We start from the raw sequence: 24400 nt of genomic DNA on the forward strand, positions 1-24400 counted from the left end.
AATGGCGCCCTTGCTGCTGCTCCATGAGGGGTGGCCGAACGTCCCAGGCCCTTCCTCTCAGCTCCCACCCGCCTCCTCCATCAACCTCGCTGAACCCTCCAAATACCGCCATTTCCTACAAGTGTCATGAACGGCACTCGCTGTCCTCCCACACAGCCTCCTTTGCATCTTCTGGCCTCCGTCCTGGAGGACCAGGTATTGGTGTGAAGGTTTCTTGTGGCTGGAGGCAGGAGTTGAGGCAATTGCGAGAACAGGGTCTGCCAATAGTGTCTCGTTTGTCTAGAGGCTTCGTAGAGGCTGCTGATAATTGTGTTCAAGTCATCTGCACACCTGCCCCAAACACTTGTGTGTGCACGAATGCATGAACACACACACACACACACACACACACTCCAAAACATAATAAGCCTGCTGTTTGCCTGCTTCTCTGGTTCTCCCCTGCAAACAACCCTGGCACTGCCGCCTGTCAGCAGTGATGCCAGCTGTCCCCAAGTGGAGCTCCTTCCAAGAAGCCAGAGATGTGGCTGGTTTCACTTCCAGGAAGCTCGGGGGGTGCAGTGGCCTCAGTGAGGCAGGCAACCCCTGCCTGTTCTAGGACATCATTTCTCTTGCCTGACAGTAGGAAGAATGGGCTGTGCCTGCACGTTTTGGCCAAGGAAGGCCTCTGTGGACACACAGGCTGGGTTCCAAAGGGGCTGGAGGAGCTCTCTGGAGGCCGCCCTCCCCCGGCACGGGCACCAGGACCGGTGGACAGAACGCACAGCCTTCACAGCACGCAGTGCGCAGCCTGTGCCAACCCTTCTGCCTCCTTGACCTCTGCTATCCCATCTGTTAAACGAGCATCGAGATAGCGATACCCGCCTCAAAGGACTCTGGGCTGTGCAGGCTCCCAACCGTGGAGGTATTATTTTGTGAATTGTATAGGACAGTCTAACGTTGGGGAAAAAGCAAGGAGCCCGTAGTCAAACTGGAGTAAATGATGCAGAGTGGTCCCCACCCCAACAGGTGATGTGTGCCCCCTCCTCTTTCTAGGGGGCTCCTATGGGGATGACTTCTCTGGCTTTTGTTACGTGCGATGCCAAGATGGGTCAACAGACATGGCCAGGAAAATGGAAGAAAGAGAAAGGAATTCTTCCTGCTTCTCAATGTTTGTCAGTTTAAAAATATTCTGTTTTTCACAGAGGAGCTGTGTGGTGAGTGTACACAGAGCAGGTAATTCATTCTTTCCAGATGAGTCTGTTCCTGTGCCTCTGTTCCTCTTTACGAAATGGGCTCCTAGGCGGTGGGGTGACACAGTCTTTAAGGCACAGTGGCAGGGCGACAGTCTACTTTTTCTTCTCATTCTCTTGCATGAGCGTTCTTGGTCTTGGCTTCAGGCCTGGGGTGAGGTCAGTCCACCAAACAAAAGCGCTTCCTATGCAAAGGTCAGTGCTGGTCTCCGAGGTACTGACATGTTTCTTGGGTGGAGTCCTGCGAAATTCTTTGTAAATCAACTCTCCAATTAAGTTGGCTGGTTGCCTGCTAATGGGAAGAGATGATTCCACCAGGCTGTTCCCGACGGTCCCAGGCAACAGAAGAAAAGGGCTGAAGGACCTGCTGACCTTGGTTCGAATCTTGCCCCCGCCACTTCCCTGTGACCTTGGGCAAAATGACTCTTGGAACCTCTGCCAGGCTGGGATCAGACACCCATCTCAGGGTGCCTCTGAGGGTTAGAGGAGATGTTGAAAGCATGCATCCCAGCTCAGGGGTGCTGGGGAATTCATTCCCTGCCTCTGTTCCTTTGTTCCTCCCATCTAATCTGCCTTGGGTTATCCAAGAGAAGTCAGGGAACTGCTCCAGGTGACAATGCTGGCAAATGGCAGAGCTCCGATCCGAAGGCAGGGAGGTCTCAGCCCGAAGCCCACACTCGCTCCTTCTCTCACTTCCCCATCTCTCATATACATGGAGCTTCATTCTTTTTAATGCACTTCTGCTCACTAGCTGTCCCAAGTGACTAGGTGAGGAAAATCATGTATGTTGGATCTATTTGACACACTGCATTTATGTGTTTAAACGACTTGTCCAGGCGGACACTGCTGGCCCCATGGAGTGTGGGGCTGACCGGAGGACCCAGATTTCTAAACCCAGACCAACACTCTTTCCAGTGAACCAAGCATGGTGCAAGGATGTGCGGCTTGGCAGAGGGGTGCCACCATTAGAGATCTTCGCCCTAAATCCCATTAAGAAAAAAGAGTTGACGATCCAGCTGATTTTGGTCTTCAACATAACAAATGTCAGGCCAGATAGAGTTATAAAGTAACTGTTTTAGTTTGCTTCTGTTTGTGCTTAGAATGATTTCGGTGTCCAAAGGAAGATATGGACCTTTAGGACTCTTTATTGAATATGTGCATGTGTGATATATACACACATATGTACAAATAGTATATGCACACACAGTTGATTCTCGTTGCGTGTGGTGGTTATGTTCCATAATGGTGCAGCAAACACCGAATTAGTGAATACTGCACCATCGCTCCTAGAGGGAAATTTAGGGTTCGGTTCCTGCGAGCCTCCGGTCACAACGGCTTCACCAACTGATCAATACAGAACCTTGTTTTATGTGTGTTTCCGTTTAAAGGCACTTCATTTAACATATACTGTTGATTCACTAATGTTGAATTCATAGGCATCAGCTCTATAACTCATGCTTGTGTGAAGCTCATCGATCACACCTATTTTTCTCCATAAGGCACATCGCAGCCTTCCTGCACCCAGAAACACTAGACAGCACTTCAGTGCTACACTTGGGGGCCATTTCAAACAACGAAATCACCAGCAAGAATGTGAAAATGGGGCTCCAAGTAGACGGAGAAGAGGACTTGTTTGCGGCATGAGAGCTGAAAGGAGAGGGCAGAGCATCGCCTTCTCGACCTCAGTTGGGAACATGCGTCTCAGGCGACCCAAACTACTTGCTGCCCTGCACATGCCTGTGAATGACCAGGAAGAGTGGGGAGAAATGATTTTGGGGTTACAAATAAATTTTAGCGAGTAGCTGAATTCGTAAATATGGAGTCCGTGAATAACGAGGATCACGGGTATATACTGTGCTTCTAGAGAGGATGGCCTCGTGCTGAGGCTCTGAGAAAGGGCGTGGTGCTTAAAGTTTTCATTAAGGCATAAAGCACTGGTAGATCCCCTCCTAAGGACCATTTGGTCGAGAAACAGAGAGGAAATGAGCCCAGTGGTCATCTAAAGGGAGTGGTGGGGTAGGCGAGAGAGAGGACATGGAGGGAGGTGGGAGTTGGGAGGGAGGGCTGTGGGAGAGTGGGATCCCTTCCTTCTCCTCCCTTGGCAGGGACCTTGAACCTCCCTGGAACACCTTGCAGGCTGGAGCCTGGCCCCTGCTCTCGCTTGACTTGGCTTCTGCTGAGCACGAAAGTCAGGGTGGCTCTCCTCTCTGGTGGTCTCCCCGGTGCTGGGGTACCTTCCGATTCCTTAGCTGTTCCCCTGGTCCCACACCTCCATGTGCTCATCTTCTAGTTCTCTCTCTCCATGACTGTGTTATTGGGCCACCTACTCCCACTTAAAAAGCAGATAGTGCTGGGCAGGCTCATTAAGGGAGTCAGCCCAAGAGATGATACCAGAGTCCAGGTGGCTTGGAGCCGATGACAGCAGCAGCCATGGCCGAGCAGGGGTGTGCGAGGCGTCTGGGCTGCTGGAAACATCGTATTTAGGGGCTGCCACCTCGACCCCCTAGAACAGACAGGCTGTCCCCAGGAGGGCCGCCCCCCGTCACTCACCACTCCAGGCGTCTCTTGGAAGGGCAAGAAACCCTGTGCATGCTGGGAGAAGTGTTGGGATCTCCAGGGCTGGGCTTATTAACCTGTGACCTTGGCAATGCCTTTCACCTCTCACTTCAGGCGCTGAAGCCAGACTGCCCAGGGTTGTACCCCAACTCTACCACTTACTCCCTGTGTCTCAGTTTCCTCATCTGTAAAATGGGGGTACCCAGAGTACCTACTCCTAGGGTGGTTATAAAGATTGCACTCACTGAGTGAATGTATGTGAAGCACTCAATGCCTACGCAGAGAAAACTCTACAGAGCATTAGCTTTTATTATTATTGTGGTTATCATTATTACTGTTCTTATCTCTAAAGCATGGAATGGGGCCGAATAATCTCAAAAGTCTTCTTTCCCTTCCTGTCCTGTTATTGAGATGCTCCCTCGCTGTGTGGTCTTGGGCAAGATCCTGTTCCCTGGGGCCTCAGGTTCTTATCTTCTAAATGAGATGCTGGGACTCAAGCCTGCAGATTCAGTGAAACCATGAAACTAGGATAAGGCGACTCCCAGGGTGGGGTTAGCTTGTTATCTCGGCCCCTCCTGGGGATGCTGGTGAGACAAGCAGTTAAGTAATCAAAACGACAGTTTCCATTTGCAGTGGGTTTTTAAAGCTCGCTTTCACTGAGCATTTATCAGGCACCCTCCTTAGCCTTGGTTGATTTATTCTACCATCATTACAACCTCAAGAGGGAGCTATTGTCCCCATATTAGAGATGAGAAAATTGAGGTACAGAGAGATTAGGCAACTTGCCCAAGGACACACAACCAGGAAATGGTAAATCTAGATCCAAACCAGGAACTCTGATTCCAGATTCTACAAACTTTACCCCCACACTGTACTGGGAGTTGGCCTTGAAGTTGACTTCTAACGCTATGGTGCTAACATGATAGGGTGGCATTCCTTTCAATGATCTGCTCATAGTCTTGATTAAAACCACAGATCCTCACCATTGGGAGATAATGTAGGAGTCATCTCCAGGGTGTCTTAACCTCTGGAGGGAGTCATAGACCCCTGCGAAAAGCTGAAAGAAGCTATGGACCCCTTCCCCTGCAAAAAGGTTCACGCCATATCCACACATAAACGTGTGCACAGAATTGTCTCAATTTCAGGGACGTTCAAACATCTCAGGTTTAGAATCTCACATGATGCTTCATTTCTCTTGAAACTCGCCAGTGAGTATTCGTCTCTTCTCCCACCCTGCGCCGAGGAGAGCCTCCTACCTAAGGGGCTGTCCATTCCACTCACGTTCACCTCTGATTGTCGGAAAGTTGCTTCTCCAACACAACTGACATCGGTTTCTCCTAACTTTGCTCCCAGCTTTGCCTGCTAAATTTTACATTGAATCAGTCCAATCTATCCTCCCATGACAATTCTCCATGTTTCTGACGATCCTGGCCACATTGTCTCCAGCTCTTCCAGGCTCAGTTCATTTTTCCCTGGACACGCTCCTGTGCAATGGCTCCCTCACACACCCAGAAAGGCTGTACGGCCCAGGACTCAGTGCAATCTTCTGTCCGTGGGCTGCCCGTGCAGAGCAGAGCTCTCACTGTGTCTGGGTATTAGATCTCCATTAATATGTCCTAAGACTGGGTTACATTTTTAAAACCTTATTTTATTTTGAAATATGACACATATATGGAGACTTGCACAATCCAAAAATGACACTTCAATGAGCTATCCCAAAGCAGGCATCCACATCACCATCATCCAGGTCAAGAACTAGAACTTGGACCACTCCTGCATCGTTCCGATGACCGCTCCTCCGTCCTCCACAAAGGTAACTTCTATTCTTTTCTGGTAAGAAAGTTCGAGCTTTTCTTAAAAGTTTTATCATGTAAATGTGTATCCCATTTAACACTATCGTTTAATTTTCCTGGTTTTGAATTTTCTATAAAGGGAATCAGATAAATAGGCGTTCTTTTATTTCTGATTTATTTCACTCAGTGCCGTGTTTGTGAGAGTCATGCACCTTGTTCTATATATTGTAGTTCATTCATTTTCATTGCTGGAAACGTTCCATTTGTCTGAATATACTGCAATTTATTTATCTATTCTATTAGTAATGGGGCATGGGCTATGTCTGGGTCTTGGCAATTGTGAACAAGCTCGCATAAACATTCATGTACACATGCATACATTTAGTCCGAGTACACCCAAAAGAAGAACTCCTGTGTAACTTAGCTTAGCAGATAATATCAAGCTGTATGCCAAAGCAGTCGTACCAATTCACACTTTCACTAGCTCTGTGTGTGTGTGTGTGTGTGTTCCAACTGTTCCATGTCCTCACCGACACTTAGGATGATTAATCTTTTTTTTCCCCTAAAGATTGGCACCTGAGCTAACAACTGTTGTCAATCTTCTTTTTTTCCCTCCCTTCTTCTTCTCCCCCACTGCCCCCAGTACATAGTTGTATATCCTAGCCGTGAGTGCCTCTGGTTGTGCTATGTGGGACACTGCCTCAGTGTGGCCTGAGAAGCGGTGCCATGTCCATGCCCAGGATCTGACCCAGTGAAACCCTCAGCTGCCAAAGTGGAGTGCGCAAACTTAACCGCTCGGCCACAGGGCCGGCTCCCAATCTTTTTAATTTCATGTGTTCTTGTGCTTGTATAGTGGCATCTTGCTGTGGTTTTAATTTGCATTTCCCTAATGACTAATGAAATTGAGCTCGTTTTCATGTATTTATTGGGTAACTTTGGATTTGAGTTTTCGGGAAAACTTACTCATCCAACTCATACTGAACTTGTAGCCAAAGGGAATAAAGTCTCTGACGGATGATGCTGTTTAGTTATATCTCCCTTATTGACTTCAGTGGGATTTTGAGTCCCCAGAGCAGGGATGAACATTCTTTATAATAATGACAGCTGATATTTATTGCGCACCCACTGTGTTCCAGGCACCAAGCTATGTGTTTGATGTGCATAAGCTCTCTTAGTCCTCACAACCAGCTTATGTGGGTCATACTATTACTATCTTCATTTTACATAAGAAGAAGCTAAGATGGGGGAGGCCAAGTGATTTACCTAAGGTCTCACAACTAACAAGTGGTGTTACCTAGATTCAAGTCAACAGCCTTATCCACTATAACACACTGCCTCCCAAAGATGGAAACATTTGATTACATTTAAAAAAACTTGAAAAATGGTTAAAAGCTGAAATTAAAATGGACATGTAACTGTCAAATGGAGAAAAATAGTTGCAAAGTATGACAAAGGATTAACGTTCTTAATATGTAAAGAGTTTTTACAAATTAATAAAAGGACAAGCATCTCAACTTAAAAAATGGTCAAAACTTTCTGGGGTCAGGTAAATCTGGGAAATTCTGCCTGCTTTTTCATGTTCTTTTCCCCCTAAGTTCTGCACTAAAAACTTACTTTAACACAGAGTTTCTGAAACATTTTTGACCAAAATAGACTTTTTCATCCTGAAAAATTATAATTCTTTGGAAGAGACTTTGAAACAGGTTGCACTCTATAATAACCACTGCTTCCTCTGATTTCTAGTCTGCTAAAACTTCCAACAAAGGAAATGAAATTAGTTTTGTCCAGAGTTTCTCAACCTTGACACTATTGACATCTTGGGCTGGATAATTCTTTGTTGTGGGGCCATCTTAAGCACTGCAGGATGTTCAGCAGCATCCTTGGTCTCCATCTGGTAGATGCCAGATGCCAGTAGCCCCTCTCACAACCCCAGTTGTGACAACCAAAATTGCTTCCAGACATGGCCAAATGCCCCCTAGGGGCAGAGCCCCTCTTCCCCTCGTGAGAACCATTGGTCTAGCCTGTCTGATTTCTAAAGGACTCATGGTGCTCCCCATGATCACCTCCTACCTGTCTAGGTGCTCCTTAAACTGCACAGCGTTTCACTATATCTTGATTTCCGTGCCTTGTGACATCCGCTAGTCTTTGCTTAATATAAGAGGGTATTGGTCCATCTCTTGTCTTCCAGTCTTTCTTGTTTGTTAGGATTCCTTAAATCTCCAGGCCCACCAAACCATATGCAGTTCCCCTGATGTGGAACTTCTTTCCGTCTTTCCATCCTCTGGGTGGAATTAGGTTCTTTCCTTAAACCCTCAGACTCCCTGCACAGTCTCCTATCAGAGCCCCCACAACACATTATACTCATTTATTTATGCGACTGTCTCCCCAATTCCTTGAGAGCAGGGGCTGGTCCCGTTCATCCTCTGATTCTCAGCACAGAGTAGGCATCAATTAACATATATGAACAAAGGAGTGAAATATAGTTGAGGATGGGTCAGCGATTTCATCCACGGGGCCCTAGGTGGATTTCCAGAACACTGAGGTCATCAACAACATTTTCTCGGTCTCCTCTTAGGGACGTTCTCCTTGCTTGCCTCCAGGCAGACAATCTTCCTTCTCGAGAGAAGGTGGAAGTACCTTAGAAGATACCAGTTTTGTTTTTCTCCTTCCCAGCCATGAACATGACATCATCTGCTCAGTCGGCATGTCCAGGCCATTCCTGATAGTTTTCTCATTTGAAACAGAAAGAGAAAAGCCCTTTTCCCTTGATCTCAGCATTTTTGTAAACCTCAGTTTATTCCAGTCGGTGACATTTTTTATCCTTGGAGATGTGTCCTCTTTTCCATGTTTTGGGAGTCTCTTTTGGGTCTGAGTTTCTCAGAACCACCCCCCTCTCCCCTAATCATTGCGTCAGTCTCTTTAAGTATTTCCTTATTTTTATTCCATGTCTTGGATTATTTTAAACTTTAGAAACAGAATTTAATCCTTGGAAACTCCCTAACTTTTCTGAAGTTGTCCAAGATGGTGGCAGTGGGTGGGAAGAATGAGACAAGTTTGAGAAACATTGATGAAGGGAAACTGACAAGACTTGATGACCATTTGGACGTGGAGGAGGGGAGACGACGCCCAGGTTTCTGTTTCGAGAACAAAGGGACTGGTGGTTCCTGCTGAGGAGATGGTCCCAGGAGGAGGAGGAGTGGGGGAACAGGCTGTCTGGGAAGATAACGGACGTGCCCTGGGACATTTGGAGTCTGAGGTTTCCATGGGAGACAAGGTGAAGATGCAGAGGAGGTGACTGGAGAGAAGAGCCTGACGCTCTGAGTAGGGAATGTGATTGCGGGCTGTGGCGTGTAGATGGCCGCTGAAGCTGAGAGAGTAGATGAGCACTCAGACAGTGTGTGCTGATGGAACAGAAGCCCTAAAGATGCTGCAGGAAGAAAAGAACTTGAAGGAGCCTGTGAAGGAGTGGCGGGAGAGAGAGGAGGAGAGCCAGGAGAGGAGCAGGAGTCGGAGGCCACTGGAAAAAGAGTTTTGGGACAGAAGGGATGGCCGGCAGCTTTCCATGATAAAGAGAGGTCAATTCAGATATGGACAGAAGAGTGCCCGCTGAATTAGCAGCAGAGGGTCATTGGGGACCACAGGGAGGGAATGGATGGGGAGTGGAGGGGGCTGCAGCCAGATGGCAGGGAGTGGAGGTGGGATTGCGAGGACTGGTAGTAGGGAACAGACACAGGCCAGATCTAAAGGGGGATTCACTCATTCATCCACTCAGCCAACAAACTGAGGGGCTACTGGGCACCAGGGGCCGTTCTGAGCCCTGAGCCACAGTAGCGGGCAAACAGGGAAATCTCCCTGTCCTCACGATGTATGTATATTAGGGAGATGTGGTATGGAGAGAGGATTCGTTTTAAAGACTGTTATTAGAAGCATCATCATTTGCCAGATGAGGAGGCCAAGAAAGGTTAGATGGCAACTCGCTCAAATTCACACAAATGTCAGAGCTGGAGTCAGGGCCTGATCTTCCTGGCCCTTTCCATTCTTGCTGCCTGAAGGGGATGGAGTTTAGGTGGGAAGGCCCAACGGGGTGGGGAAGAACAAAGGAGCAGGGTGCAGGTTATTTACGGCTGGGCTGGGCCTATTCAGGCAAGATCTCTGCTGGCTCCTGTTGTCCTCTATCTAGGCACCCCTGTGATGGGCCTTGTTCTTGGGCTCAGGTCCCTCCAATGGGGATGCAAGCACTGAGATCCACATGTCCTCCTTTGGTTCTCTTTGAGCCAGAAGCTTGAAAGGTGGCCTGAGGTATCCCCTCCACTCTCCCAAGCTCCCACCCCTCTTAGTCAGGAGTAAATCTCCCTTTCCTGTGGGCACGCTGATCCCTATGGTTGGGGCAGGGCTGAATACATCACAACATCCCGGCGGGCATGGGAACTCAAGCAAGGCTGATCAATGTCCCTCCATCAGATCAGATATGGACATGCTGGAAAGAGACAGGGTCTTTCTTCCTCTGGGATAGTGAGCTTAGGGACCAGGGTGGGCCACCCACAGCCATCTTGACTAGCTGAAGAAAACAGCAAGTAGAAATGAACAGAACCAAGAAATAGAGAGAGAGACTGAACTCTGACAATACTCTTTGAGCTGCTGGATCCAGCTCTCCCAAATCTACAAAGAACTATCCCGGACTTCTGGATGGCTTGAACCAATGAATTATCTTTCGACCCTGAATTTGAATTGCCTTTCTACACTTGAAGCTGAAAGAATCTGACCAATACAATTTGTTATAATAAGTCGGCGGTGACTGTGAAAAATATATTATTTACTTTTGCAGAAGCAAGTGACTCCAGGGGCTTTCTCCATGGAGCCATATGTACTCGCCACCTTGTAGGTGCTAGTCCTGTAGGTGATACGGAGATGAATAGAACATGATCTCAGCATAAATCGAGATGACGACAGGAACAAAAGAATCACTGTCTATAAAACGCTTTCCATCCATTTCTCTGAATCCACAATCATAGGAAATAATTAACTACCAATTCCAGGTAGGGCTTGGTAGTTGCAGGCTGAGCTGGAGAGGTGTTCCACGCTAAGGGAGCTCAGAGGAGGGCTGGGGAGGGCAGAGACTGTGTGCTGGGTTCCTCTAACACTCTGCTCTGGGGGCCTGGGCTAAAGAGGGGGGAACACAGGGAGAGGGGAAGTCGTCAGGGGGAGCTGTGTGAGTATTAATGTGAGCAGAAGAGCTGTTTCTCATACCTTTCCCATTCCGGCGTGGGCGTGTCCCAACTTGACCACCACAGGGAAGTGCGGGGCTGTGAGCTGAAAGAGACAAGAGGAAATCACTCATTAGCATCCCAGGGCATCCCCACCAAGGGTCTGCGCACGGCCTCTTCTGCAGAAAGATTCAGTCATCTGACACTCCAGGAGTCCCCCAGAAGAATGCTCTGACAGGTGGTCACCCTGAATGCCAGCCCTTTTGGAAGGAAGGGCTCCGAGCACTTAAAACCAGCCTGCCTGGGGCATCCACCAATTTAGATGCAAGCTGACTGCTTTCAAATCCTGGCTCTAACACTCCTGCAATCTCAGACAAGCTACTACGTGGATCTGTGCCTCAGTTTCCTCATCTGTAAAATGGGGAAGATGAGTACCCACCCACAGAGTGGCCGTGAGGATTAAATGAGTTATTACACATGAAACCCTTACATTGTAAGTACTCATTGAAAGGAGCTTCGAGGCTCCTGTCACAGTTCTGCCTTACATTGTTCCCCCCAACAACCTTGGAGTATCTGGAAACTCTTATTCTCTCCCCAAGCCTCTCCAAGCCTATGGGATTTCTTACTAATAGTGGTCACGCCCACCGCAGGGACCGGCATTTATTGGCCACACTGTGTCAGGCACTGTGCTGAGCGACTGCCCTGTGTTATCCACTTTAGAGAGCTATGCTTTTCAAGGGCCGGATGGGTTCCCTATTGTATGTCCAGCTCCCAGAACATTGCTTGACCCAGAGAAGGTGCTCAATGTGGAAGCTGTGCTTCAATCAGTGCTCTGAGCAAGACCTACAAGGCGCGCACACTTCCCCAGTGATGCAGACGAGGAGAGCGGGGCTGGAAGGCTTGGTGCTTGCCCACGCCCTTGGTCAGGTAGCTAGGAAGGGGGGAACTTAGTTATTTAGTAATAATATCACTCCCCACGTTGGGTCAGCCCCAGCCAGGGGTAGTCATGTCCCACTCTCTGTGGTACGCAGTTATCTGTTCTGGCGCCTGTCGCTCTGTCCTGGATTGTCCCCTGACAGTGCTGTCTGTCCTGACGCTCTGGGTGCCTTGAGAGAAGGAGCCCAGCTGTTCCATCTTGGTGCCCAGCGCCCAGCCTGACACAGAGGAGCTGCAGTAGCTGCTGCGGAAAGGCCTGCCGTGGGTCACAAAGCCATTCGATGGACTTCACCTCATTTCGCCTCTGATCTCATTTCACAGATAAGAAGATTGAGACTCAAGGCAGCTGCTGGGAAGGGGCGGAGCTGGGACTGGAACTCGGGTCTGTCAGACCCCAAGCCGCATGCGAACAGTGTCCTCGAAGTTCCAGCCCAAGGGCTTCCTGCAGTAGAGGCTCAATAAAAAATTCCCCTGATTTCAGGCTAGAATGGACAATATCCTGGAATCTAGAGAGAACAAATGCATCTTTAAAAAAAAGGCAGTATTTGTTTTTGATTCCAAAAGCAATATGAACTTACTATAAAAAGTTTGGAGAATATGATAGGTGTTCTGTTGCTATGCATAAAGAAGACAATAAGAGTCACCCTTGGACTTTTAACAGTTGTGGTGTGTTATCTACTGATCTTCTTCTTTTTTTTTAATCTATTTTTTCTTTTCATTTGTTCTGCTCTATAAATCTGGGTGTATAGTGCATATCCAAATTTGCTTCCTGCTATTTCCACTTAATGTTATGAGATAAGCATGTTCCCAGTGGTAATTATTTGTCAGTTTAACAGTTATTATGAAATAATCCACATATGAAAAAAGAAAGACTTAGGAGCAATATCATGGGCATTCCCCAGCTTGGGAAATAAACCATCGTCCAAACAGTCGCAGCCCCTGGGGTACTTCTTTCTTACCACCTTCCCATCCCAGAGGTAACCATTATATGAATTCCGTGTTTATTATTCCGTTGCATTTATTCCTATTTTAGCTATTACATATAATTCTCAAGCAATATATATTACACATTTTAAAACTTTATGTAAGTGGTTATCAAAAGAACCTATTCCTCAACAGCTTTTTTCATACATTATGTTTGTGAGATTCATGTATGTTGCTATATATAGCTCTGAATCATTTTTTATTGCTGTGTAGTATTCCATTTTAGGAACACATCACCATTTGTCCGTTTCCTGCTGGTGAACATGTAAGTCATTTCTATTTTGCCAATTATAGAGAGCACTAGTATGGACATTCTTGAACACAATCTCTTCTGCATCCATAGGGGAGCTTCTCTGGGACACAGGCATGGGAGCAGAATTGCTGGGTCAGGGCAATGCTCATCTCAGCTTTGCTAGAGATTGCCAAATTGCTCGCCAAAGTGGTTGTACTGACTTCTGCTCTCATGGGCAGGGAAAGAACTCTCAACACTTTAGGTTGAAAGACTTAAATTTGACCAACGTGTGGGATGTGAAGTAGAAGGACTGGGTGTGTTTTTACCAAGTGGCTTTTGTTCCCCAGCAGAATCGTCACACCTACCCATGCACTCACAGACCCTAGACACCCCCAGCCATCCAAGAACTGCCCAGGTCACTACTGAGGCTTCCCCTCCATCTCATTTAATGTGGAGCTTCAGGTAAGGGGAATAGGCACTCTCTCTCTTCCCCTCCCCCCTCCCAGCCTGTTCCTTTCCCCACACCCTCATGGGTATGGGAAGGAACCTGGATCTTGGAGTTAAACTTACTCTGAACCTTAGTTCTCTAACCTGCAAAATGGGATGAGAATGCCTAACGCACAGGATTGTTGGGGGAAGAAGAAATGAAATGAGGAATGTAAAGCAGCTAGCGCCACGTGGAGGTTCAAACCCAAAGTGCAAAGTAGAATGGAGGGGAGGGAGGGGCTCACGCTGGCCTTGAGGGGCAAGAAAAGGAAGGCTGGATGAGGGAGGAAGGAGAGCAGAGACCCCAGCTTGGCAGCACCTGGTGGTGTGGGAGAGAGGAAACTGAGTCCAATAAAGGAAAATCAGGGGACTACACCAGAGAGAGTAATCAGAGGTGATTACAGCTTGGCAATTTTAATCTGAAAGAAGCTTAGCAGCAATCTTTTCTGGCCCCCATGTTACCACGTGGTGGTAGGTAGAATTTCTAGGAATGCTCCCCAAGATGTCCCCCCTAATCCCTGAGCCTGTCAGTGCAATGAGATCATCATATAGTGATTGTTCTCTGTTATATGGTACAGGGGAACTTAAAATAGGGAGGTTATCTGGGATGGACTAATCGGATCACGCGAGGCCTTAGAAGCAGAGAGCTTTCTCAGGCTGGCAGCAGAAGAGGAAGGCAGAGAGATTCAAAGCATGAGAAAGACTCAACACACATTGCTGCTTGGAGACAGAGCTGCCTCGTGAGAAGGAATGTGGGCAGCCCCCAGGAGCTGAAGGCAGCCCCCGGTTGGTAGCCCCCAAAGAAGTGGGGACCTCAGACCTACAGCCACAAAGAACTGAAATTGGCCAATAGCAAGACTGAGCTTGGAAGGGAATCTTAAACTCCAGAGGAGGGCGCAGTGAGCCAGCATCTTGATTTTGGCTTTATGAGACCTGGAGCAGAGAACCTGGTCATGCCATCCTGGACCTCTGATCTACAGAACTGTTCTGAGATGCTAAATTTGCTGGAGCATCAACAGGAAACTAACACGTGTCCTCCTAGAAACTAATTGTTTTCATGCTACTGTGTGAGTAGCAGACCAGGAGTCAAGCTCATGGGTTTTGATCCTCAATCCAGCACTCTCTCTACCAAGGCACCCTTCCCTGGGGACCATAGGCATATCCAGGGTGCAGCAAATGCTTTCCCCCGATCATAATGATCAATCAAACACTATCCAATCTAGTCAGTTCAGTGGGTGCTGAGTGAGTGAGAACTATGTGGCTGGCTCTGTGCTTTGTGCTGTGCAGGACACGCAGAAAATGGAGATAAGATTTCTTATTCTGGAGAGGCGGGCTATACAATGAAAGAGCAGAGAAGGGCAGCGTGGCAGACAAGGCTGGGCTGGGTGGAGTCGTGAGCAATTCTCTATAGGAAATGAAGGCTCCAAGAAGGATTCTGAAGGATGAGGAGGTTGTGGGTGGGTGGAGGGCAGGCTCCACATTCCTCATGGGGTGAATGGTGCAGAGTCCTGTGGTCTCCCATGGTGGGTATCTAGAGTCTTCATGAGCTCTAACGAACAAAGACCCATAGGAAGCAAGCATTTATTTTATGATACTCAATATGAGTTTATCGGTAACAAAGTTATTTAGGACATGATTGCTAAATAGAATTATATATTAGAACTGAGTGCCCTTTTCCAGCATTCTTAAATAAAATTGGAGGAATATATTAATTGTCAGAAATAGTGGGAGTAGAAATTGTATCTGGATTTATAGGACGCAGAAACTCAATCTAGAAGAATCTGAGAGTTTACGGTAAGATATTTCAAAGAAAATACTTCAAAAATTCGTTTAAAGCAGTGAGTTTTCCTGATCCTGGGGGAAAGTTTCCTTTGCCATTTTTTCCTTTGGTGGAAAACAGCATTTTTTTTTCAGACCAGCTGGCAGGGCTGTGGGCCAATGTTGGGGAGAAGGAAAAGGCAATTTGGGACCAGATTATTGGGGACTTTAAAAGCTAAAGGGAAGAGTTTAGGCTGCTTGGATGGGCCATGGGGAAAAAGCTTGGTTCTGGAACAGGAGAGGGACCTGCCCGCTGTGGGCAAGATGAACCGTATTGGGAGAGACGGAAGGACCAGGGACTAATTTGGAATTGATTAGAACCAACACAAAGTTGGCTGTAATCCCAGTCTGGACTGGGATGGGGATGGTGGAGAGAATGGGGGCACTTCCAAGAGCTTTTCTTTTAAGTGACACTTTTTAAATGAAATAATTCTGATCAAATGACCATAGACATTCAAGATCAAGATTGTCCAAAATCTCACCCTCTAATCATATCAGTGTTAGTTTTGGTCCACATTACTTTATAATCTCCTTTACATGTCCAATAAAAAAAAATCCCCAAATATTCTGCAATAATATTAGTGACAATTTTATACCTATCTTCTTACATAACCTTACACCGTAAGTTTTTTCTATTTTTGCCGCAAACTTTTTTTCTTATACCCCTTCCCCACTCCCCAGCCCAGGTAACTCATCTCACCTGCCTGCTGTGTCTGGTGTGTATTCCCGCCCATCATCATTTGCCATGTGAGTCTTTGCACACATGTGTACACATATACGGTTGAGACTGATGTTTGTTTTTTCAAAAGTGGCTCTTTTCACTTAATTTCATACCATACACACACCCTGCCTCCTGTGTCAATAGATACAATCCTAACCCACTAGATTGAACAGTTTCACAATATTCCACAGGACTCGTGTGCTACAATTCCTCAGCCATTTTCCTATTGATGGACATTTCTATTATTCTCTCTCTCTCTCTGCTGCTACAAGCAAGACTTCACTAAACATCTTTGTACAGAAGTCCTTATAAACTAGAGTCTGAATTCCTAGAGGTCAGGCTTTTCAAGGGGAGAATGAGCAGAATTTGGGGACTTTCTAAAGTCAGTTGTTAGAGCTCAAGAAATGAAAGTGGGTGCCATGGTATTGCACACTGGGTGGGTCCACCCACGGTATAATCTCTCAGGCTGGGAACAACTATATTTATTGAGTGTCTCATAAAGGCCAGGAGTGGTACCAGGCACTTTATATATGTTAGCATTCTTCCCCTGCCCCATGTGATAGACAAGAAATCAGAGGCAAGCCATCTGTCGGAGGTCAGCAGTTAAGGAACGGTGGAGCATCTCCAGTGCCACCCTTGTCTTCTCCGCCTTCCCCTCCCTTCCCTTCCCAAGCCGTTCAAATGGATTTCAAAGGCCATTCCCACTTCCACTCATTTGCCACATGCCATCCCCTCCCCAAACACAGACAGGTCACAGAGGACAGAACACATCTTGCTGGCTATTTTCTCTCTTCCCTTCCCAACAATAGCTTTATTGAGTTCCCCTGGGGATGTGGAGCCAGCACCAGTCTCTCACAGGCTCCCTGGCCCGGCTCACATGCCCCCGGGGGCTCCAGAGTTCAGCACCGCCCAAAGGCGAGAGAGGCTGCTGTCTGGTTAGCAGGGGCAGCTCAATTTTTGAAACCAGATCCCCACCCTGATAAGGGTCCTATTCAAAAGTCTCCCAAGACACCAAAATGGGGGGGGGGGGGGGCCCAGTGCTCATGCTGGGCATTCTCTTGGGGAGTTGCAGTCAGAGCAGTATGGGCTCACATCAGCACTGGATCAATCTCGTCTTCAGGCCACGGAACTGGAGAACCAGGCCCTGAGTGGTCTGGTGCAGCTTCCCACTAAAGGAGACAATTCCCTCGACATCCATGACTCTCTGGAGATTCAGCTATGTACAGTGTCCAGTCCAAGGCCTGGAAGAGTCTGGAGGAGGAAATCAAGGACGAAAGAGTTCTGGGAAGATTCCAGGATGAGCCGGGCCTCTGTTCCATGCCTGTGAGGCCCCACCTGATCTCACTCTTTTCTACCTCTTCAGTCACATCTTGTGTTTCTCTCTCTTCCCCACCCCAACCTCTGCCTACCGGTTATGTTCCGACCCACAGACCTTTCAGTTCTTTACTGAATGGGCCATGCTCCTACCTGCCACAGGGCCTTTGCACATGCTGCTTCCCTTTCTCTGAAAGACTCTTCCTAATATTCTCTTCTACGCCAATCCCTTCTCCTTGAGGTCTCAGCTGAAATACTCTGTCCCCAGGGAGTGCTCCCCTGACTACTGGTCTGAAGTAGATGCTTCCTGTCATCTTTATCACATCTTCACAGCACTAGCCACCATTCGTAATGATGCATTTATTTCCTCATTGCCCGTCTCCTCCTGCCCCTTTGGGTGCTCTGACAAAGCCAGGTGCTCTGCTCATTTTGTTTCCCGCTGCATCTCCAGGCTCCTCAGAAGGCCCAGCACGCAGCAGACGCCATGTATGCGGCATATTTGTCGAACGGGTGTCAGACGAAGTCTCCCGTGACAGGGAGAGGCGTCATGTGCAGACAGGCAGAGTCTGAAAGAATCTGGGGACAAGTTGCTGATACAGTGGGTTTGAGCAGAGGCTTGTTGGGGAAACAGTGAGATTTCGGGTGGAGATACAGGGAGTGACAAGCTTAGGGGGCCCCTATACCAGAGGTAGGAATTCAGACTGAATTCCACGGGCCCTGGGCGGCCGTGGAGGGTTTGGGTGCGGAGGGTAGACGTGGACAGAGAGGTTGAGGAAGGCCTTACTGGAGGCCATGCTATCAGCAGCTCCCATCTTGGGAGCACTTACAACATAGCAGACAAGGTGCCCAGCACTGCCTCTGTCGCCCCAGGTAAAGCTCCTGACACTTCTATGGGGTGGCCCCTATTTTATCCCCGTTTTACATACTACACAGAAACGGAGGCCAAGAGAGGGGAGGTTTCTTGCCTAGGGTCACTCAGCAAGAAAGTGGAGGAGCTAGGGTTTGACCAGAGCCCACTGGCCTGCGACCACACGGTGCTGCTCCTGGATGATCCTGCCGCCCATCAGCGAGGGCTTCCCGTGCCCAGAACTGTGTCCACGCAGTTGATTTGATGGGGCCGGGGGGGGGGGCGGTGGGGGCAGGAGGAGGCCAGCAGACTCATTAGCACGGGACCAGCGACTGTCACAACCAAGCAGTTCACGGCATGAGCTTTGGAGCCAGAGGACCAGCCAGAGGACACCCAGCTCCATCACCTGTGGTTACGAGCCCTTGAGCAAGTCCCTGACCACTCTGTGACTCAGTTTTCTCATCCGCCAAGTAGGAAGGTGGCTTGAGGAATTGACGTTATAAAAGAAGTTGATCACTAAGTGGTTACTGCTAGTGAAGAGGCTTAAATCGAGTTAGGGGATGGCCAAGGCCTGGCCCGTAGTAGGACAGCAATTTATGCTTGCTCCCATTCCCTTCACATCTGGGATCTCAGGGACATGGGGACAACGGTGGGTAGGGGGCGTCAGAGGCTGATCGACAGGACTGAGTCACTCCTTGGTAACAGGAAGGGGAGAGGAGAGGGGAAGGAAGCCCAGGTTGTGATCAGGGAGCGTGATGAAGCCTTTGACAGACCGGATACAGGGTTTGTTATGGGCATTTTAAAAAGACTCATTCAAAAGAGAAACAGAAACATCCCGGTGGCTGCCTGATAAACCTTTACCTTGGTGGATGGTGTCTGACAGGATCTCCTTGGAATTTAAGCCCTGCACGCAAAGACATTCCTGTCTGGAGGGAGGACAATGGACAAGATGTCCTTTCACAGTCCTTTCCAATCCTTTAATGTTATGACAGAGCTATGACATGCCACTCAGATGACTGAAACGTGTCAGGACAAAACTCCTGACCACGTTACAGGGCTCTGTAGGAGGAGGAGCTCCTGCCTTCTTCCCCAAGCGCCTCTTCCCCATGCTCCCGTCAGCCTCCCTGTCCCAGCCTTACTGGCTTTCTTTATGACTCTGATACTAGCTTTGCTCCCTCTGGCCACAGGGCCTTTGCACATGCTATTCATATTGCCTGGAGCTCTCCCTAATCCTTCCATTCAAATTGAACCTCCAATCTCACTTCCCAAAGAAGCTGGCTCTCAACTCTTTGTGTAGGTTGTAGCCTGCTCCCCTCTTTCCCCTTAACATTTCTGCCATTTTTCATTTATCCATGTGATTGCTGGATGAATGTCTGACTCCCTCCCTAGACTGTAAGCTCTCTGAGAAGCTGTGGGTCTGTGTCTGTTGTTGCTCATCTCTGAACTCTCAGCCTCTCCTGAGTTACAGACCCGCCTCCTGAACCTGGCCCCCATGTGGTCCCACAGGCATCTCCAACTTGGCTTTTCCCAACAATCTTATGAACTTCTCTCAAAAATGCTCTCTCCTCTTCCTGTATCCTGACCTCAGTCAACAGTCCACCCTCCACCTGGGTGCCCAAGATAGAGATCCTGTCTGCCTTCTTCATTCTAGCTACCCTAGATCCAGGTCTGGCACACAGGAGGGGCGCAGGAAATGTTTGCTGAAGGAGGTCTGTGGTGTCACCGCCCCGCTCAACCCCCTCTGCCCTGAGCATCACCCCCCTGAACCCCCATGATCACCTCCTCCCCTTCATGTGTCTTGGAAAAATACTGGAAGCGTATTTAGAAAAATTAAACTAAACCTGCCCTACCAAAGTACAAACATTCCTTTCTCTTACATTTCCTGTTTCCCTGAGAAACGGAATAGTCAGAAGTAAACACGCTGATAGGATGGCAATATTTGTCTGCAAAGATGCTTTTCTCGTTCTCGCCGTGTGATGTTTAGGGCACAGGACAGGCTCAGGCTGCCAGCCTGTCTCCCGCGAGGATTCTCCTGGGTGAATTCACAATTCAGACAACATCCCAGAGAAACTGTGCCCCTGAGGAGGGTCTCAATGGTCTCCGGGGCTGAAGACCATGAGTACAGGCCACTACAGAATTTCACCCCCCAGGTTTTCCATCATAATTCACTTTGATTCACAAGCTTGTTCCAGCTCCGTCTCTAGGTGGGGAAAAGCCCCCTTGACAAATCAGATGATCCCTAATACAGGGAATTATTGTTCCTCTTCCTTGTGACTTCAGAAAATAGCTAAATAATAATTGCACTACTTCAGGATCCACATTTCTTAGCTTCAGTTTTTGTTCACAATGTAATGTCTTTAAGATTAGAAGTAAATGTAAAATTTTGGTTAAAGGTACTCTTGTTGATGTTGCAAAGAACAAACACTGCTTACGCGGAGCCATAAGCAAAGGGAGATACCATTTCCTCCGGTTCAGGGAAATTCTAGTTGTGGGATGTCACAGAATGAGGAGGGAGAGGAAAGGCAGGCGTGGATTTAAATGTTAGCGTCACTTCCTACCACAGCATCCTCAGGCCAGTCTCCTAGCCCCTTGGGTCTCAGTTGCTTTATCTGGAAATGCATCAGGCGCACCAGCAAGTAAGGGTGCTGTGAAGATTTGAGTTTGCGTGTCAAAGACATGCTACTATACCTGGGTCCGAGCCGGGAATTCTCTGGGGGTAATTTAAACTAAAATTTCCTTAAAATGACTCCAAAAAACCCCAAATTACCACCTGATGCAGCGATGGACATTTTCCTTTTCTTTTTTAAAGCTTTCCTTTTTGTCCTACATATTGTAAAAATCTGCTTAGAAATTATTTTAAAAATTATCATAAATTGATATAATGGATTGAGCTGACATTCCTTATGGCCAGAACGACTCTATGTACTTATTTTCGTTGCAGAAATGTTCTCAGACTTTGATAATTGCATGCTGCCCGGTTTTTATCCTCTAAATCTTGCTTAACCTTTCATTTAATTCAGTGAGATCTGACCTTTCGCAGCCCCAGTGATATTGCCTAAGTTTTTTAAAAATAACAGCTTTCTTGAGATAGAATGCATACCATAAAAATCACCCTTTTTAAAGCGTACAATTCAGTGTTTGTAGCAAATTCACAGAGTTGTACAACTCTGATCGCTATTATCTAATTCCAGAACACTCTCATCACTCAAAAAGAAACCCCACACCCATTACCAGTCACTCCCTAACTCATCTCTCTCTCCAGCCACTGGCAGCCAACCATCTACTTTCTGCGTCTATAGATTTGCATATTCTGGAAAATCATATAAATGGAATCATACAATATGTGACCTTTTGTGGCTGGCCTCTTTCATTTAGCCTATGTGTTCAAGGGTCATCCACGTTAAAGCACATATGAGTACTTCATTCCTTTTTATTGCAAATAATATTCCATTGTACGGATGGTGCCTGACTTTTAAATATATCTTGGAATGGCCTGGATGTGTATTTCCAGTGACTGCAAACTAGGAAGGCAAACGAATGTCTTAGCAAGTTTCAGTGAACAATAATACTACTTTATAGTAGTATTATTACTATATGAACTACATATAATACTACTATATGAACAATAATAATACTTTGGCAATACCATGGATGGGAAATAATTACAATATCCGGCTGGGCATCTCGTGGATTTATAACACTTGGGAGAGAGGAGGATATTTTCCTGGGAAACCAACGCTGGCTTGCAGGTACTTGCATCCTGTGTGTGTCAGACCTTGTCTGCCTCGTTCCCCACTGTTTCTTCAGTCTTTGCAAGCAGAGGGCCCGAATCAGATTGTCAGTCCAATTATTGGAGCAAGCAAGATCTCAGCTTCCGGCACATTCTTGCTGACTTTGTCATCCCATGAACAAGTTGATAAAGAAAAGGGCTAAGAAGGAAGAATGTTTAGGAGCCAAAGAAGGAAGTATCAAGAAACATCGGTATTGGGTACCCACGAGCAGAGCAAAAAAGAGAAAGTTATCTCTGGTTCCCCCTCCTCCTTACAAGATCATTGTCCCTTCTCTTCTGGAAATGACCTTAATTCTCCAAACGCTCATGGCTGACTTTGAAGCAGCTCAGAGAGGAAGTTTGAGGTGTGCATTTTACAATCCTCCAAACAAAGCTACAATTGTGATTGCCCTTATACCTTTCTTTTCGTGTGTTTTTGTTTGAGCTCCGTGAGGGCAAGGCCGCTATTCATTTTGTTCATCATTTGCCCAGCACATAGCAGGCGTTTTGTAAGTATCTGACTAAGTTTGTTGAGTGAATGCAGAAATGTAGAGTACTGAGAGCTGTAGAAACGTTAGGTGCTATTATTACTAGTACCACCAGCATCAGTGTTATTACATATCGATGAGCTGAGTTTAGAGGTGCCCTCTCCCCTCTCTTGAACTTCTGCCACGCCAGGTGACTGGTATTCTCTTGGTGTTTCTGTCCTTATTCAGACCCTGCTAGGGCACCCGCCCTTTCTTTAGCCTCTCTTTCCTGCTTCCTGCCTCTCTGGAAGAGGCTGCAGACCATAGTGAGCCCTTAAAGGAACGGGCTGCCTGGGCTGAGCACTGGGCTCCACCACTGCTGAGCTGTGTGTTTTTGGGCAAGTTACTTCGCTTCTCTGTGCCTCAATTTCTGCATTTATAAATAGTGCTAAAAGTAGTATGATCCCCAGGGTTTAAGTGAGTTAATATCCATGGGCACTTATTTGGGCCCAGAGGGAAGGCTAGACTCCTGCTGGCTACGGGTGTTTTGAGTGTAACACACCGCTATGCTTGCAACGGCTGCTCTGTCGCCCTTCCACACTGCTCTAGGCTTTCCAAGGTGACACCTGCCGAGAGGAATCTGGGTTTCCATGCTCGAGGCTGGCAGGGGTTTAATGGGTCACCCGTGTGGGCGTAAATCTGCAGCAGATGGATGTGTGCTGGCAACAGGGAGGATGTCTCGAGGTGACGGCTCTGAGACTGAAGGGAAAGATGGACGAGGGTCATTCCAGCTCCTTCCTGGGTCTGGGGTCAGGCAGCTCTGGACACAGTGGAGAGATCTGATGACCCTTTAGGGTCATCCCAGCCACTAAGATGCCCCACTCTTCTTCATCACGCTGTAACAGGGTCTCCAGCTTGACCTGACAGAGAGAGGAGCCCCACCCTCCCTGAGTGGGTTGGACGAGGGAAGGGACCCAGCACAACACAGCTCCTTCATCGCCTTGAGGAGGAAGGTGAGCCCGGAGGGGCGGAGCCCCACACAAGGTCACGCCTCCAGCTACCATCCTTCAATCTCTGCTTTGCCCCGCCTTGTAGTCAGCACTGATGAGACATAAAAGGCGGCGGCCGTTGCCTCCACTTTACAAATAAGGAAACTGAGGTGCAGAAAGAAGGCAGTTGCCCAAGGCCACAAAATGAAGCTGTGAAACCAAGCTTTCAACTGCAGAGGGAGGGTCCCTTCCAAATCAGGATTACTTCTGTCCCAGCCTGGCTTCTCCACTTTTTAAAAAATTTCTTTCATGGAACACAGGCTGTGCCTGCCCTGTGGAAGCAGCTCCTGACGCCAGGGAGCCTTTTAGTCTGAAAGTTCCGGACAAATGTTGAAAAAGCCCCACCGTTTAATGAGGAAGGATGGTGGGAAGCTTAAAAAAACACACGTACCCTTTATGGGGAGTTGACCGTGATAGACACTCTGCTCAGGGCTGACGAGCGGTTCCCGTGGGAGCCTCACAACAGGGACCACAGACACACAGTCACAGTGATGGTAAGTGGCAGGTCCCGGTTCCATCTCAGGGCTGCCTCCTTCTAGAGGCAGGGAGAACGACCACCAGGTGGAAACCCTGCTCTCCTCTGGGGAGCCGCTCTATGGGAATGCACGCTCTAATAAAGGGATGCTATGGGTCTCAAAGCCTGGCCGTGACGCAGGGTTAAACCCAGCTAACATCACCCCAGGGTTCAGAGAAGAGGAAGACAGTCTCTTTTCCCACGTGCCTGCAGGGAGTGGAGATCTGGGGAGAAGAGGGCCAGTCTGGGGTTCATGCTCATCCTCCCATGCCACATGGCTGGGCCAGAGGAGGCGCCCCTGCACCCCTAGAGAAGGGGTGGGGGCCTAGGCAGGCCTGGGACAGCATCTCAATGCGACAGAGCCTGGAGTCTCCGTAAGTTCTTCAGGTGAAGGTGTGGAAGTGGATGTAGCTGAAAGCAAAGCCTTGAGACCCATCCTGGGTCATGACTGGCCTGCATGATGGAGACTTCCAGGAACACG

General features: G+C 48.0%; 1 protein-coding gene across 2 annotated transcripts in view; it reads right to left on the reverse strand.

Annotated features, from left to right (window-relative positions):
• The window catches only part of SYN3 (synapsin III), a 460560-nt gene that overhangs the window by 66622 nt on the left and 369538 nt on the right, over positions 1–24400 (reverse strand). For both annotated transcript variants that reach the window (XM_070599819.1, XM_070599820.1), the window contains exon 7: positions 10826–10888. In XM_070599819.1, the coding sequence (XP_070455920.1) occupies positions 10826–10888 (63 nt within the window). The remainder of the gene's footprint in view (positions 1–10825; positions 10889–24400) is intronic.

This window comes from Equus przewalskii, chromosome 29, assembly GCF_037783145.1.
Source record: "Equus przewalskii isolate Varuska chromosome 29, EquPr2, whole genome shotgun sequence".
NCBI classification, from domain to species: domain Eukaryota; kingdom Metazoa; phylum Chordata; class Mammalia; order Perissodactyla; family Equidae; genus Equus; species Equus przewalskii.